Source organism: Perissodus microlepis, chromosome 4 (genome assembly GCF_051167445.1).
Source record: "Perissodus microlepis isolate ML-2025 ecotype Zambia chromosome 4, ASM5116744v1, whole genome shotgun sequence".
Lineage (NCBI taxonomy): Eukaryota > Metazoa > Chordata > Actinopteri > Cichliformes > Cichlidae > Perissodus > Perissodus microlepis.
In genome coordinates, this window is record NC_140464.1 from 1,283,501 (window position 1) to 1,300,749 (window position 17,249).

Below are 17,249 nucleotides of genomic sequence, written 5' to 3' on the forward strand. Positions count from 1 at the left end.
CTGATTGGACAGCTGAAGTTTAGGGGCGGGAACCAGGAGCAGACTCGAATATAGAGGTGAGTTGGAAATGTAAATAGTCAGAAGAAGACATGGATGGTCGTACTGCATTGGAGACCAAGGTACTGATTGATCCACAGCCCATGGGTGAGTGTATTTGTCCTGCAGTGATCCTCAGGCTGGTGTGTGCTTTGAGTTTTGGGACAGTCATTATTTCCTGAAACATGAAACAGGAGCAGCTCTTTGCTTAAATCACTGGGACACGATTTCAGTTTCAGTCTGAAATGTGTTTTTAGTTCACACATGTTAGGTTTGATCATTGAATCTCAATTTAAAGCTTGATTAGCACCAAGCTGCACTCAAAGAAATCATTTGTTTTTTTAAGCTGTAAAGATTTTATATCACAGATAAGAGGAAAATAACCAAATGAATCTCATATGACTCTTAATATTTGAGTCAATAATAGAAATTATAAATATATAATTATTCAAGTTTTATAAAACTCTGAGCTGATGAGTTGATATTAATAAAAGTTTTAAATGTATCATCTGCTCATGAAATAAAACAGTTTCTGTTTTTTTAATGTGAATATTTTTATCGCACTTTTAAAACAAAGTTGTTCAATAATCAGATCCTTTCATTTTATAGAAAAACTATTGATGAGCTGTAAAATCATCATCAGGTGATAAAGTCAGCTCTCGTTGGTCATTTTCAAATAAAGAAATCTGGAAGCCCCGGGTGTATAAAATGGCTGGCTCCGCCTCCATTTTATACACCCGGGGCTTAGCCCTATCCAGTCTTTAAGTGATGACGTGACGAATCCTGCTTCCGGGCCTAAAGTAGTCTGTGTTTAATATGGCTTTTGTGTTGTTACCATGTTTAATGTTTTGTATTTTCTTCTATTTAATATCAAAAAGCTCCTAAAACAGTCAGTGATCACTGTTGACCTCCCTCGGCTTTTATTACCGCTAATCATTTATTTAAGCTCAGTTTTAACCTTACGATGTAGCTACAGCCCAGGGATTGCAAACCCCCTCAGTCAGGACATGCTATATTGTATTTAGATGGAAGCTAGCGAGCTAACTTCCTTTGTGTCCATCAGTACATAACTGAAACCGGTTTAGAGTGCTTTGTTTAGCCGTGGAGGGTAACAACAGAAAATGTGAAATAAACACACATGTAAGCTAAGACTCTCTAAAAAACAGCATTGTTGTTGTTCGGCTTTTCATTTCGCCGTTTGTTGATTCACTCGAAGAACAAGTAACCTAATATGGGTCAAGTGATCAGTTTGATATCAATCTTTTGTGCTACACCGTCATATTTACATTATTTGTACAGTAGGAATGATTTGCTTTGGTACCTGGTCAAACTAAGCTCTCCTCTGTCTGCAGCAAACCCGCAGGCAGCAGCTTCTCCCCCCTCGCTCACATGTGTAAGTGCTCAGTCGCCCAGTGCCTGAGCTCGGATCATACTAAAATTAGGGGGAATTTACGACTGTGCGTCATGTAGTTTTTGTTTTATACAGTTGTCAGTCAGGCATCTAACTATGAAACAAATTACACTCCAAGACCCCGGGCTTCTGATAAGATTACCCGGGCTTAAGCCCAGTAAGCCCGGGTTGGACCCCACCACCCAAAAAAAAAGAGAAAACATCAGAATATTAATCAGCAGCTTAGAGTTGCTGGTTGCAGCATGCTTTGCTAGCTTTAAGTCAGCTAACTTTACTTGACCAGGAAATTAATCCCGACTCCAGGTTTCTCCAAACTCTGATTATATCCATTCCTGATTAGAGCCACACCTTTTTGTCCTCATGCTGAAGCACACTTGGGTTCTGCAGCAGGACTCTGTAGTGACCTCAAAGTCCCGACCTGAATCCGATTGAGATGCTGTGGCATGACCTTAAAAAGTTGGTTCATGCTCAAAAACCCTCCAAAGATGAGTGGGCCAAAACTCCTCCACAGTGCTGGAAGATTCATTGGCAGTTATCACAAAGGCTTGATTGCAGTGTTGCTGCTAAGGGTGGCCCAACCAAGTGTTAGGTTTATGGGTCCATCGCTCGCTCACACAGGGCCATACGGGTTTGGATTATCTTTAATAATAAACACCTTTATTAGGAAGCTGCATGTTGTGTTCACTTGTCTTATCTTTGTCTACTATTTGAATTTGTTTGATGATCTGAAACATTCAAGTGTGATAAATATTCAAAAAAACAAGGAAATCAAGAAGGAGGCAAAGACTTCTTCACACCCCTGTATGAGCTCAGGCAGTGCTACACTTCTGGTTATTAGCTATGTTTTCTAATGTAAAAAGACCCCTTTACTTAACATTTCCCTTCTCTACCTTTTACTCAAGGACTACATTTATTTTACAGCTGTAGCTACAGGTTGTTCACTTCTCTTCAGCACAAACTGATGTTTTTACACATTTTAAGAGAATATTTTTTCAGTTTATTACCATATGATATGTATATGAACATTCTAGTATGTTCATATACATATCATATATCCACGTATCTCTCAGTCTGCTCCTCAGTCCCAGATCTGAAAAACAGACCCAAAGATAGTAGAAGGTACGTTTGAGAGTCAAGAGGTTGTTCTTCCGAAACATGAGATGGCACGAGAGAGAACACTGTATCCTGATCTTTGATCCTCATCTTGCACTCTGTGGTTTCCCACTCTGAATTTTGGGGAATCTTTTTTTGTGTCTCTGCTGAAAGATTTTGTGTTTCCTTGTCTGTGAAAGTCATCGTATTCTAAGGAGCTTAGAAAGAAAAGCTTCTGGACTTTCTTAAGTTGCTTGAAGACGTTTCACCTCTCATCCGAGAAGGTTCTTCAGTTCTAGGGTAAAATGGTGGAGAGTCCCAGATTTAAGTCCAGTGGGAGTGACCTAATGATCCTCTACCTAATCACATGAGCAAAGGTGTGAAAACAGGTGTGGGTCACAATCAGCCAGGGTTTCAGGTGAGCTCATTGTGAAACCTGGCCCCACCTTATCATGTGATTTCCTGAGGTCAGATGGCCCAGGATGTGAGTGGGCGTTAAGGCGTCTGGGGAGGGGACTCAAAGCTGGATTATAGATGGCAGACAGTTGGTGTCGTAAACCCCCGCCTCTGTTCAAAGATGGTCGCTCACAGTGGACATAGATGCTTCTTTCACTCCTCTTTCAAACCATCTGTCCTCTCTGTCCAAAATATGAACATTGGCATCCTCGAAAGAGAGGATCCTCTTTTGAGGATTTCTAAGCTCCTTAGACTTTGTGTTTCCTTGTTAATAAATGCTGATTGTTCATTCCTCCTGCCTTCATGTTTTATATTTCCTTCCTCGCAGCTGCTTTATGATTTATGTCAGTGCTGTAAGAGATCGTGACTGGGACAGTTCTCACATACTAATATTCTTCCAACAGATGACCTGAGGATCGTGCTGTTTGGGAAGACCTCGGTTGGTAAAAGTACTCTAGGAAACATCATCATGGGGAACACAGAGACTTTCACCTCAAAGGATTCGTCCAAAGATCGCACACAGAAATCCCACAGCACTGTGGAAGGTCAAAAAGTGGTTGTTGTTGATACTCCAGGTCTGTTTAAACCTGGAAAAGATGAAGATGAGCTGGTGAACGAGATCAAGCGATCCATTGATCTTGCCCGTCCTGGTCCTCATGTGTTCCTGCTGGTGCTGAGGTTCGATATAATCACTTCTGAAGAATTAGAGGTACTGGAGGTTTTTGTGCGCACCTTTGGCAGACGTGCATTGGCCTACACAACAGTGGTGTTCACCCATATAAATGGAAATAAAGAGTATGAAGCTAACATAAAAGTGGGCATGAAAAAGAATGAGCACCTCAGGAAACTCATTGAGCAGTGCCAGTGGAGATATTTTGCTTTTAACATTGAAGACAAAAGTCCTGCTCAGGACACCGAGCTGCTGAAGAAGATAACACCGATGGGAAAAGATTACTTCTACACTCCTGACATGCTCCAAGAGGCTGGAAAACCGGACGAGCAGGACGAAAAACCAAAAACAGCAGAAACAACAGGCAGGCGTGCGCTTCTGGAAAGGACTGGATTGGTGGGAATCATTTTGGGATCTGTGGGGGGATATTTACTTGGAGGTGGTGAGCTGACGTCTACATCGGGAGCTTTACTGGGAGCTTTAGGGGGTTCAGTACTGTCGATGGGAACAACAGCTTTAGCAATGAAGGCCAAAATGCTCACCGAGAAATGCTGCAAGAGTAGTTTACAGTGAAATAAGTACTAACTACCATGGACGCTTCGGTGTTGGCGGAGGGGAGAGCAACACGATTACTGGATACTTTCATTACTGGGAAACAAACCTAAAACAGAACATCACTTTCCATTTGGAAGCAGGTTTCCACCTGATGAAAGTACCACTCACAGGAGACAATGTCTCATAATAATGACTCATGTCAGGTGTGAATATATCACAGGAAGTGGACAGTCTGGAAACCTGACCAGAACCAGATGTTTAGCTGTGTTAGAGCATCTAAAAGAAAGTCTGTGAGGCGCTCAGCAGAGAGTGATGAGGAGGAGAACGACCGCGGTGTTTGGATTTGCTGCTGACGTCTCAGAGCTCGATTGTACGAGTTTCCAAAAGCAGCTGAATGACTGGAGGCTCTGAGCTCCACGCTGTGGGACTCCTCCACCACCCTGCCAGATGGGAGCTTTTTGTACATGAACACATCATCATTGTACATTATTATTTACAACTGAACATTCACCAGGTCACCAGAGTTTAGGGTTCAGGTTTTGTATGAGCCACATGTTAATAAAAAAACTAGAAGATGTCAGATTCAGATGATGTTTCTAATATTTTGGCTTTACGATGTTTCCTCTTGTGAGTCTGAAACAACTGAAACAGGATAAAAACAGGTGAAGCCCAACTCTGGATCTGCTGCAGTGACCTGTTGGATGTTAAGTGAACTTTTATCTTCATTAACCTGTGACTGCTTTCACATCCAGTGGTGATCTGTGAGATAACACACAGTAATGTCTTTAAATGTCTTTTTGTGTGTTGGACAGATCGATAATCTATCAGTTTGATCAGATTAGATCCTGCTGGCGTCACAGACTCTGTTCTACATTCATACAGTTTGTTCTCATTTTAAAGGATTTTTGGGTTTCGGGGTTTTCTTGTGTTTGTTCTCCTGGATAAACTCCATGTTCTCACTTTAGGAGTTTCTACAGGACTGTTTCCTGATACAAATGCAAATGTGTGCTTCAGCTTCAGTGCAGACGGTTTTCACATGTTTGTGGATGGAAACACTTCGGTGTCTTAAACCTGTATATAGATATATATGATATATATTGTTTTCGTGCCTGAACTTGTATAGAAATATATAATCCATTACCTATACTCTAATATGTAATATGCACTCTTATGGCAATGCTAATTTTACTCATACTGTGGTCGCTCGCTATAACACGGTTCACCTTTCGCGGCCTCGCTGTTTCGCTGATTTTTTGTGTGCACTTTTGCATAATTTTTTTTGTATCATTGTGTTCTGCGTCCTGATCGACTGTAGACCATTGTCCATCTCCTCCGTGCCCTCTCTCCTGTACAGTACAGAATCACTACATCGATCCTTAGCAGTGTGACTCTGAAGTGCAGTACTGACGTTTTCTCCATGCCTTGCAAGGCACCTGCGGTAGCACTCAAAAGGCAGAGGAAGATGCTAACCATCACACAAAAAGTTGGACTTCTGGACATGCTAAAGCAAGGTAGAAGTTACCGTATTTTTTGGATTATAAGGCGCATTAAGCAAAACAAAACAAATCAAAACAAGTCAAACTTTACTCAACTCATTCTTCTTGCCTCCTCCACTTCTGTTTTAGCTGTTTTTTAAAAGCCTCCACAGATCTCAGGCTCAAAGGGAGAGAGTTCCACAGTCTGGGGCCACAGTTACAAAACCTCTGTCGCCTTTTGTTTTCAGCCTCGTGTGTTGGACAACCAGCAAGCCCTGATCACATGACCTCAGGGACCTGCTGGGAATGTATGGACGTTCACTGATATATGTTGGTGCTTGTCTATGCAGAGCCCTGAAAGTCAAGGTCAAAACCTTAAAGTGGATTCTGAATTTAACGGGGAGCCAGTGCAGCTGGATCAGCAGGGGTGTGACATAGGAGGACTTGGAGGACTTGGTCAGAAGCTTTGCAGCAGCGTTCTGAACGACTTGCAGATCCTCCAAATAGGCTTTATATAAACAAATAAACAAAGTACATGAACAAATACATGAATGACAATTTCTAATTCATACAATGGGACTCAGCAATGTTTTTCAAGTGATAAAAACAGGAGCGAACCAAAGATTTTACATGGGCATCCAAAGTCAGAGCTGAGTCAATAGTTACTCCAAGGTTCCTGATAAAAGGTTTAGCAAATGTAGCAAGTGGACCCAAGTTTTCCATAATACTAGGTACAATTTTTTTTTTTAGGAGCACAAATGAGGACTTCAGTCTTCTCCTCATTTAGTTAAAGAAAGTTGGAGATATATAACGGAATATCATCTGCATAGCAGTGATAGGAAATGTCCTTAAAAGTGCTCAATAAGTGCTGAAGAGGGAGCAAATACAACAAAAACAATAAAGGCCCCAAAACTGAACCTTGTGGCACACCATAGCAAGAAAAGTAGAAGAGGAACTGTACTTCGAGGTAGCCACAGAAAAGGATCGTTCATGATTAAGATTTGAACCAGTCCAAAGCAGACCCTGATATACCCACCCAGTGTCTCAGCCGATCTACCAGAATATGATGGTCCACAGTATCAAAGGCAGAGGGCCAGACACATGCTGTGTAAAAAGAAAAGAATCCATGACTCTAAGGAAACCTCTGCCAAACAGGTCAGAGTCATCATCAGTGTGTATATTAAAATCCCCGACTATAACCAGTCTGGACAGCTTCAAAGTCGAGGATAAAAAGTCACTGAACTCCTTTAAAAACATGCTGTTTAGGCCAGGTGGACGATACACTACAGCGCTTTATTTCCAATTTTAACCAGCTGTAGTTCAAACGATAAAATGTTGACAGAAACGTTTCAGGGATTTTCAGTCATTCTGCACAGCAGATGGGTTAATAGTGTTAAAAATGTCAATCGCATTGACCGTGATGGCGGATTAATTTGCATTATTGCGTTAATTTTGACAGCACTAACTAGAAACTGTAGACCACGAGGAGTTCTATGGGGAATTCATATTATATAATAATTATACACATGTAATCCAGTATTTGTACTCTTGTATCAGTATATGTTACAGCATGTTTTGTAGTCCAGAGCATGAGCACATATAATCACAGCCACATCTGTCCTGATGTGAACCCACAGGCTCGTGCTGAGGAGTTTGGTAAACAGTCTAAATGATGTCTGACTTTTATTGTTATTGTGTGTTGTACTAAGTACCAGCTCTGCTTTGGATTTTGTGCCTGAACTTGTTGTACAGGAAGTCCTGACCTTGTGCCTTTGAGCAGCAAACATGTGAACATGCAGACAGACAGTGGGACGAGTCTGCAGACATCTCCCTGTGTTAGCAGAGGAATATGTCCGTCTCATAGATGGACCGAGATCAGAGATGGAGACAGGAAATGTGGTTGCTAAGTGGTTGCTATGGGCACTGATGTGGTATAAAACAGGCTGATGGAGAAATCAGGGTGTGGTTAATTCAGTGACTCCAGGGGGTTGTGTTCTCTCTGCTCAGGTCAAAGGTCATTCTCCTGTACATGTCAGACTTGTTTCACTTGTTGCCTTTGTATAACCTCGTGCATGTAATAAAACAGAAGTAGGTTCTTGATAACCTGCTGAAAGACAGACGTCTTCTTCTCTTTGTGTCCTGATCGTCTCTGAGCTCCAGGAGCTCTCCACAGGAGAACGCTCTCAGATGTCCTCCTCTGGGAGACTGGACGGGCTGACCTGTATCGTTCACAGCTCAGAGTGCTGCTATGGAAGCACCTCAACCTGGTTCTAGGATCTGCCCGTCTCGGGGCTGCGGTTTGTTCTCACACACCACTATTCTCTGGAAAGACAGATATCTCTACCTCTCTCAGACACAAACACAACCCAATCAACAACTCATCGTTTTGGTATTCATTCCCAGCGTGTCCTGTCAGGCTTTGGTGTAAATCCCCAGTAAGTGTCAACCCACCAGGCTTGGCAGTGAGATAAACTCCAACCTTCAAGCGCACCTGAACCACTGAGCACAAATGTTTGATGTGAACAGTTTATTCTTCAATAATTAGACACATCAAACAGGAATGAGTGCATACACATGCACAGGATAGTTGAACACTGACAGATCTGAACCTTACTGAGAAAATGAAACATAAACAACTTCACTGAAAGCTTTAAAGTGTCTGATTCTACATGGATATAAAATCATCTGCAGCTGACTGACGGACCAAACTGTGACTCACAAAGTGAAGCAGGAGCTCCATTCAGCACGAAGACAGTAAAACATCCCAGCAGAAACAAACTGAACATGTTTCTACTCACAGCAGAGTCTCAGAGGTGAAGCTGTGAAGCCGGGCTGTTCAGTGAAACGCTGCCCTCTGCTGCTCAGGGGAGGAAACACAGCCTCCAGCTTCAGCCTGTCAGAGCTGCAGCAGAGCAGCTGTGAGAGTCAGACAGCCCTGAAGGTGAAACACTGTCAGCAGGTCTGACCGGACACCAGGCTGGATTCACTCAATTCAATGTCATTTTTTCAATTTATTTCAATTCACAACAACAGTTGCGTCAAAGCACTTTATAATGTAAAGAGCCTACAATAATACAAAGATACAAATATAGACTCTGTCTGGACAAAGGCCGAGCAGAGGTTGTGTTTCCTGCAGGAACTCAGGAAGTACAACCTGCCACAACCTGCTGGTCGTCGTCTACACAGCCATCATGCAGTCAGTCCTGTGCACACCGATCACTGTCTGGCTCAGCCGGAAGCAGGACAGGCCCAGACTGCAACACACAATCAGGTCTGCTGAGAGCATGAAGAGCGCTGATCTTCCCTCCATTCACGGTCCAGGGTCAGGAAACGGACAGAAAACACTTGGTCCCGGGTCTTAGGACTTATTCTGAGTGTTTGCACTTCCTGTTTTATTTTGATAGTCTTCTGTTTCATGTGTACAGTGGTCCCTCGCTATAACATGCTTCACCTTATTTTACAATCATCTTTAATAAATTATAAATTGTGTTCATATGATATATTAAATTATAGCTGTTTGAATTATGTAAAGTATTATTTTATATAACAGCTATTAAGAGATAAAAGCCTGAATAAATAAAAACTCAGATCCCGAGAGCCTCTGAGATCCAGAAACTTCAAGGATTTAAAAAAAACTCTTCAGGACCTTTGATCCAAACTGTTAAAGAGAGCATGTGACCACCAGTGACGTCACATTCAGAGTTTAAATATGATGATATAATAAAATCATTCTGACTCAGGTGATCCTGCATCAAATCCAGGTAAAAGGACACCTTTCTATTTGCTCTAAGTTGTTCTGAGCAGAAAACTATCCCACATGCTGATATGAGTGTTCAAAGTTTACCCAGAATGCACTTTGTGGCGAATTATCAGAAACAGATCAAAGATCAGCATACACCAAACATCTGCTTTCTGCTCCTCTGCGTCACAGCCATGAACCTGCTGCAGGTGATTCACACTGTGATGGATCCATCACACTGATGCTCACAGCTGGGTCTGGAGAACATCGAGCTGAACTTAACCAGATGCTGTCTTCAGACTGTGAGTCTTGGAGTGTAAAGCTGATGTGGATCAGCTCTCATCGTGGCTGCAGACACTTCAGGTCACTTCACCCTTTAACCTCAGCCTGTGTCAGACGTTTCAAACCCAGACAGACCAGCAGGTGTAGTTTCTCCTGTGGCCACCAGAGGGCAGACGCTCAGCAAACAGCTGCACTGCTCCTCAGAGTCCAACATCCTCAAACCAGGAGGCGGGCTCAGTGCTGGGGAGGAGCTGGACCATCAGAGAGGAGGGGGTTATCAGAACTGAGGAGAGGAGCGCGCTCAGTCAGGACGGCTCACTGCTCCTCTGAGCATCACAGGGAAGCACGTGTGATTTAAGCGTTGCCTTAAAGCTGTGATTCTTAAAGTGTTACCTCAACCACACTGATGTAGCTGCTGTTGTAATCAGAGGTTGTCAAAGATTTTCACTTCAAAAACCAAAATAGCTCACGCCCACACTCCGACCCACAACTTTTCTCAGTCATTAATGATAAAAGAGTTTAAGGGTTTGAGAACAGCTTGATTGTTGAAGCTGCAGCTGTTAGTTTATAATAACATATAACCTCCAATAAAAGTCCTGGAAATTCACTCACAAAACTGAAGCTCAGATTTCTTAGAAGGTCTGTTAGTACAGTAACCTCACAGACGATGTGTCATAGCAATGAAAATGCTCCAGCAGCACAAACACGGTGCAGAGATCTAGTTCAGGGACTCCAGTTAGCTGAGGTGAAGCCTAGAAGACAGCTAGCGGCTACCTGTGGCACCATCCACCTGTCTGAGCGTTTTCTGGTCTGATTACTGACCTGGAACATCCACAGGTAGCTCTACGCAGGATCTTTGTTAACGGCTTCATTTTATTTTCAGGTCCTGTCATCATCTTTTTTGTATACACTGTTTTAGATACCACGTCGCACTTTCTTAAAGATAATTAAACTAATTGAATTTTAATAAGTGAAAAACCCCAGCACCCTGTTGGTTGAACCTTTCTTTTTTTGGTCCTTGAGTCTGCATCTCATTCTGACTCGTGCTCTGTGATTGGACGGCTCTTTCGGAAACCGGTTTGGTGATGTGTGTTCAAGGGGAGGGAACTATACAGGCGTTATTATAAAAACATGAAGTTACAAAGAAGAGGACCCACTCATGACTGTCCACCAACCACATCTAGCAGGCAGGATGGCCGGCAAACATGCAAATGATGGTAAGAACGTTTTATATTTGAGCTTTTGGATGAAACAGCAGAGCGAGGACTCGTTCTCTTCCTCAGACTAATATTTCCAGGTTTACGTTCATGTATGTTAACTGTCAGCCTGTGGAGTTACCTGTAACTTTGAAAGTAACTTTACATTTCTCACACACTTTGGTGTTTTAGTCAAACTCAGCTTTCTTGTCACATTCAACAGATGCTGCCGATATTCAGTGACACTTCCACCGTCACACAACAGCTGCTCATTATACTGTTCATGTTATTAGACAAAAACACAGAGAACAGCAGTTCATCTGGAGAATTCAGTGAAGTTTAAAGCCTTCAGGTGGTGACAGCTGCAGATGTTCACTGCACGATTTAAACTAAATGTTTAAAGTTTAGAGTTTCATTCAAAGGTCCCTTACAGATGTTTTACTGACTTGGTGTTTCAGCAAAAATAGAAAGTCATTTTGTTTCTGACATGATGTAATGTACATTTTTTATTTATATTTATAATGGAGTGCTTTACTATCATTGGTTGTAGTTTAATAGTTAGTTTCAGGCATTTTCTTCCTCTTAGCTGTTTAACTGTATTCTCAGGGCAGAGCTCCAGGAGGCGTGAACATCATTAATGCTCCTAAAATTATTTTCATACTTAAAGAAAACTTTACTTTCATTTTTATCCATTTATTATACTGAAAGGGTTTTTTTTTTTTAAATAGATGGCTGCCTGGTTCACATGGCAGGTGACTGCTGCAGTACTGAGACGCCTTAAAAACCATCTGAAGCCTTTCAGGTGTTTTGCAGTATTAGACATAAAGAGCACCGAGTCATCAGCAAAGCAGCGTTTAGATCAGTGAGACTCTATAAAGCTGGAGGCGTGTGGGGTAAACCTGGAGTCAGCTGTTCAACCCAGACTAACTGATCATGTCTTTGAAAAGCAAAGTAAGCAAATAGGAACGATTTAAGCTAATGTCAGTTGTTGTTGTCTAGATCAGTTCACACTGTGACTGCTGCAGTGTTGATGTGTGATGAATGTCGTGTAAATTCTCAAACAGGGCAAAAGAAGCTGAGGATTATCCTCGTTGGGAAGACTGGAGCTGGGAAGACTTCAACCATCAACACGTTCCTGGGTAAACCTGCTGTGAAGAAGAACCCCCTTCTCTCAGATACAACACCGTGCAAGACGGAGACGGCACAGTTTGGAGACCAAGAACTGGTTTTAGTTGATACTCCTGGTCTGTGCCACACCAAGTTTACAAAAGAGGAAGTGTTGAGCAAGATCACTGCATCCATCTTTGAGGCTGATCAGGGTCCTCATGTGTTCCTGTATGTGCAAAAATGGGAGAGCGATAACACACAAGACGAGAAACGAGTGGAAGTCCTGAAGAAGATGTTTGGCGATGCGTCAGGGCCTTACTTTTTCCTCTTGATGACTCATGTAGATGGAGCTGAGGATGAGATAACAAAGTTTACTCAGAGAGTTGGTTTTAAAACAGAGAACTACTGTGTCCTTAACAACAAAGGTGAAAAAGAGCAGAAAACTGAAAAGGTAAAGGAGCTGGTGGACAAAATCAATCAGGTGGTGCAAACTAACAAGGCAGAGGGCAAAGAATATTACACCAAGGAAATGTTGGAAGAACATAAGAACAGGCTGAAACCAACATATCAGGTCAGTGCTGCAAACAGGGAACTGACCTCTGTGGCCAAGGGCTTGTTAGCTCCTGTGCTGGGTGAAGAACTGACTCTGTCTGTGCTTAAATATAACTCTTCACTGTCGAAGGAGTTTGATAAGTGGCTCTGACTGTAGCCGTGCAACAGCCACTTACAACATCCAGCACGATGAAAAGGATCAGCGAGGGTCATGAGACTTTATCTTAAACTGATTATGTGACTTAAAGCCTTCAGACTGAGTTTGAAGAAAGAAACGACATTAAACATCCTTTGATGCATTAACAACCATTCAGCCCTGTTTTTAATGCAGCGCTGCCCGAAGATCACGAGCGTCCAAACCTGATGGACGATGTTGTTGCACAGAGCGTCTCTGAGTGTTGATGTCACTGTGCTGTAGCTGATGATGAGCATTATTCTGAAATTGTTCTCCAGTTTGTAGATGCAGGTTTGTGCTGATTGGTGAGCTTTTATTTCTGACGCTGCGTCTCTCACCCTGATCGAGACAACCAGCGGTTTCCTCTTAGTACCTCTGAGACGTGTTGACATCATCAAATACAAAATGAGCAAATATCCATAAACGTTATTTCATATGTATTCTTCATGAGACTTTTAATGTTCCCCTTCTGTTTTTCTTCACATTTGAATGTTTTTGGAGTTGGGTTCGGACACATTGGCAGTTTACTTTCATGCTTTTGTATCGATTAAAACTGTGAACATTTTTGCTCCACTGCTGCTGCAGGACTTTTTAAAGTTGTTTCCTTATATGTTTTTTCTACAGTTTGTTAAATTTGCAGAAACAATGATAAAATGTCCAAATTAAAATAAATTGGCCTTTTGAATGTCACCTGTCCCGACTCTTTTTCTACTCGTGTGCTGTTTTTTTCTATTATAACGTTAGATTGCCGAGTGCTGCAACTTTATTCCAGCATTAGTTGGGATGTAAGTATCAAGGAACGAGCTCTTTATGTGCAGGTATTTATGGCTGCAGCTGTATTACCAATGCTAACATTCTCTTATTTTGAAAAGCATTGATACGGCCCCTCTTTCACCTCTTGTCCACGGCTCATACAGCTCAGCACACACACAGGCATGCATTAGACTGGATCGTTAGCCTCACTTCTATAGACTTAATTCATTTTGTAAAGAACAATTCTCACACACAAACAACGAATCCTCTTCAGCTCTGCGGTTCAGAGTCAGCAGCAGCTGAGATTTAATCATGTGGAGTTTATCAGCACTGACAGAGACATTCAGGCGAGGCTCTGACTCAGCTCCTGTCCTCCTGCTGTGACCTGAAACAGCCTCAGTGCTCCATGTTTATGCCTCAGGTCCTAAAATGCATCAGAGGTTTGTGAGACCACCTCTGCTGAGTTAGTGATGTCTCTGTTGCCTGTTCATACACACATAACAAATGTTAATTATGTTCGAGCATTGTTAATGACTGAGGGCGGGAGTAATGTGGACACTGCTCCAGTCTGTCGTGGTGAAGCAAGGAGGTGAAAGTAAAGCTGTCAGTTTACCTGTTCCTGGTCTCACCTGTGCTCATGAGCTTTGGGTAGTGAAGAAATGAAAGTGTGAATACAAGTGGCAGAAATGAGTTTGCTCTGGAGGATGGCCGTACTTTTTGGAGTGATGCGGTCAGGAGTTCAGTCAACAGCAGCACACTGACGTGGTTTGGGCACCTGACGAGGATGCTTCTGGCAGCTTCCTGTGTGAGGCGTTATGAGCATGTCCATATGAAAGGAGACACCTGGGCAGACCGAGGACACTGCTCCTGAAGACATAAGAAATGATGTCTCTGGGTGACTTAGCTTGGCGTCTCCCTAGAAATAAGTGCTTGGGTTAAGGAGGTCTGGGCATCTCTGCTGAGACTGCTACCTTCATCATCTGGACCTGGAGAAGAGGCAGAAAATGGTTGGATGGATGATTAACAAATGTGTGGCAACTGTGTCAATCAGCTAAATGTGGCACTGCTGCCTGACCCCCCAGATCTGTCAGACCACATCAGGATCCCCCTCAGAGCTGAGAACGCCATCATCCACCTGCTCAATCATGTCTACATCCATCTGGACCAGCCAGCAGCACTGGGAGGGTCATGTTTTTTTACTTTTCCAGTGCATTCAGCACCATCAGGCCGACCCTCCTGGATGATAAGCTGACAGCGATGCAGGTGGATGCTTCTCTGGTGTCCTGGCTTGCTGATTAACTGACAGGAAGACCACAATATTTGCGTCTCCAACATTGTGTGTCTGACAAGGTAATCAGCAACACAGGGGCACCACAAGGGACCATCCTCTCCCCCTCCCTCTCCACCCTCTCCACCACAGACTTCAGCCCCTGCACAGAGACCTCCATCTTCAGAGGTTTTCTGATGACTCTGCGGTGGTTGGATGCATCAGTGAGGGTCGACTCCTACGTCAGGTGGTGCGAGCAGAATCATCTGCAGCTCAACGTGACAAAGATCAAAGAACTGATTGTGGACTTTAGGAGGACCAGGAAAACCTGTGACCCCTGTTTCGATCCAGCAGGTCGATGTGGAGGACTATAAATACCTCAGCGTACAGATAGGTAATAAACTGGACTGGGTTAAAACTAGGGATGGGTCATTATGGCACCGGTTCTGACATAAACGGTAGTAACCAGACTGAAAAGCAGCGCACATTTTGGTGATTTATTTCCTGAGATGTGATACACTTTGGATTCCAGCCAATCATTTTACCTTTCCGAGGATAGTAGGCGGGTCCAGGTACGTACGTTCTTTTAGAGCAGAGCTACAGATTAAAAATGCCCAAGGCGAAGCAGTCAAAAGTCTGGCTGTTTTTAAAAGCCGAGAAATGCACCGTATTTGATAGCTTGCTGCAAGACCTCACTCCGTGCACATCTACTGCGGGTGTGGTGCCTGTTATCGGACCCGGAGTTAGCAACATCCCCCAAGAACCCGAAGAGGAGAGTCCTGGCCCCTAGCCCTGCCAGTGTAGCAGAAATGATGAGGATGATGATGCAGCAGCAGCCGTTCTTCTCTGCGTGAGTAGCTTAATGTTGTTCGTGTGTAATTTACGTTGAGTAGGCTAACCACGTTATTACATTAATGCATGTAAGGTGAACTAGCAAACACCGTCGTAGTTACATGCGGCTGTCTTCTTGTTTGATGGCAGATACTCCCTTCACCCTGGCCAAAAAGGCTAAAACGACCAAAGAAAAAGTGGGAAACAGCTAAACATGAGAGGTTTTTGGACAAAGTTTGTGTTTTTTCCATTGATTAAGCACTGCTTCCAGCCAAGAGTGATGCCATAAATCCCCTATAGCTGCAGAAAAGGCTAACATTGTTATCTTTTTACAAAAAAACAGCTAAACATGAGAGGTTTTTGGACAAAGTTTGTGTTTTTTCCATTGATTAAGCACTGCTTCCAGCCCAGAGTGATGCCATAAATCCCCTATAGCTGCAGAAAAGGCTAACATTGTTATCTTTTTACAAAAAACCAGCTAAACATGAGAGGTTTTTGGACAAAGTTTGTGTTTTTTCCATTGATTAAGCACTGCTTCCAGCCAAGAGTGACACCATATATGCCCCATAGCTGCAGAAAAGGCTAAAATTGTTATCTTTTTACAAAAAAAAGAGCTGAATATGAGAGGTTTTAGGACAAAGTTTGTGTTCTCCATTCTTTGAGCACCGTTTCAAAAGTACCGGTTTGGCACTGGTATCGGATAAAACCTAAACGATACCCATCCCTAGTTAAAACACCACTGCACTTTACAGGAAGAGCCAGAATCGTCTCTGAGGTCTTTTAACATCTGTCGGACAATGCTCAGGATTTTCTATGAGTCTGTTGTGGCCAGTACCATCATCTGTGCTGCCGCATGCTGGGAAAGCAGGTCAAGGGTCACAGATGCTAACAGACTCGATAAACTGATCAAAAGGCAGTAATGTTGTAGGGACGGAGCTGTAAAGTCCACCTAATGCACAGCACCCAGAGCAGTAGTTACACCCTCTTGCACATGCTCGACTGTAAAAATAACAAATAACAAAGTTTTACAGTTTAGAGTAAAATGTCAATCATATATATTTACTCTCTGTAATATTTTGCATATTTATATTAGAGCAATTTCTTAAATTTTGTCAGTTTCTTTGTAATATATTTGTTTTATTTGATTTAGTTCAGTCTGTCTGTTCTTATTGTCTTGGAGCAACTATAACCATATCATTTCTTCTGGGATTAATAAAGTATTCTGATTCTGAGCAAGGTTTTAGTCTCCCACCATGGTTTTATCCAACACTGACATATAAATGCTCTGTGAAAAGGCTGCGTTAGGACACTGGCTGTGGTTAATAACCTGGGTTACCGAGTGTACGTGATCTTTGGTGTTTATTTTTCCTCCTTGCCTTTTAGTTTACGTTTCACTAACAGCTACAGCCACCTGTGTCACCATCCACCTCTCAGTTAAAGAGGCCACGCCCCTAATTATGCAGACTTAAAGCCTTAGTTGAAGCAGGTGCGTTGTAAAAAGCTCAGTGCAGGAGCCTCTGCTGGACATTAGAGGAACTGCAGGTTTTGGTGCTTCAGTGCTGATGGTTCATCTCATCCTGACATGTTTGATCTGAATAACAAACACATTAATGCTGTTTTATTGTGATGTTTCCTGTTGTCTTCAGAAGGTT

General features: G+C 42.7%; 2 protein-coding genes across 2 annotated transcripts; both read left to right on the forward strand.

The window, feature by feature from the left end:
• LOC146387931 (GTPase IMAP family member 5-like) lies at positions 1 to 8,404 on the forward strand. Its single transcript, XM_084924959.1, has 2 exons — positions 1 to 144; positions 3,400 to 8,404. Exons 1-2 carry the CDS (start codon positions 90 to 92, stop codon positions 4,236 to 4,238), a joined length of 894 nt encoding a protein of 297 aa, XP_084781085.1. The 5' UTR covers positions 1 to 89; the 3' UTR covers positions 4,239 to 8,404.
• Positions 8,405 to 10,908: 2,504 nt separating this feature from the next.
• On the forward strand, positions 10,909 to 13,246 carry LOC146387932 (GTPase IMAP family member 9-like). Its single transcript, XM_084924831.1, has 2 exons — positions 10,909 to 10,933; positions 11,977 to 13,246. The coding sequence occupies exons 1-2, from the start codon at positions 10,909 to 10,911 to the stop codon at positions 12,720 to 12,722; spliced, it is 771 nt and encodes a 256-aa protein (XP_084780957.1). The 3' UTR covers positions 12,723 to 13,246.
• Positions 13,247 to 17,249: the final 4,003 nt, after the last annotated feature.

Excerpts from the sequence above, each read along its gene's own strand:
- LOC146387931 (XM_084924959.1), top strand. The coding sequence starts at position 90 with ATGGATGGTCGTACTGCATTGGAGACCAAGGTACTGATTGATCCACAG. Across the intron at positions 145-3,399 it reads GATTGATCCACAGCCCATGG|ATGACCTGAGGATCGTGCTG; the intron begins GTGAGTGTATTT and ends TTCTTCCAACAG.
- LOC146387932 (XM_084924831.1), top strand. The coding sequence starts at position 10,909 with ATGGCCGGCAAACATGCAAATGATG. Across the intron at positions 10,934-11,976 it reads CGGCAAACATGCAAATGATG|GGCAAAAGAAGCTGAGGATT; the intron begins GTAAGAACGTTT and ends ATTCTCAAACAG.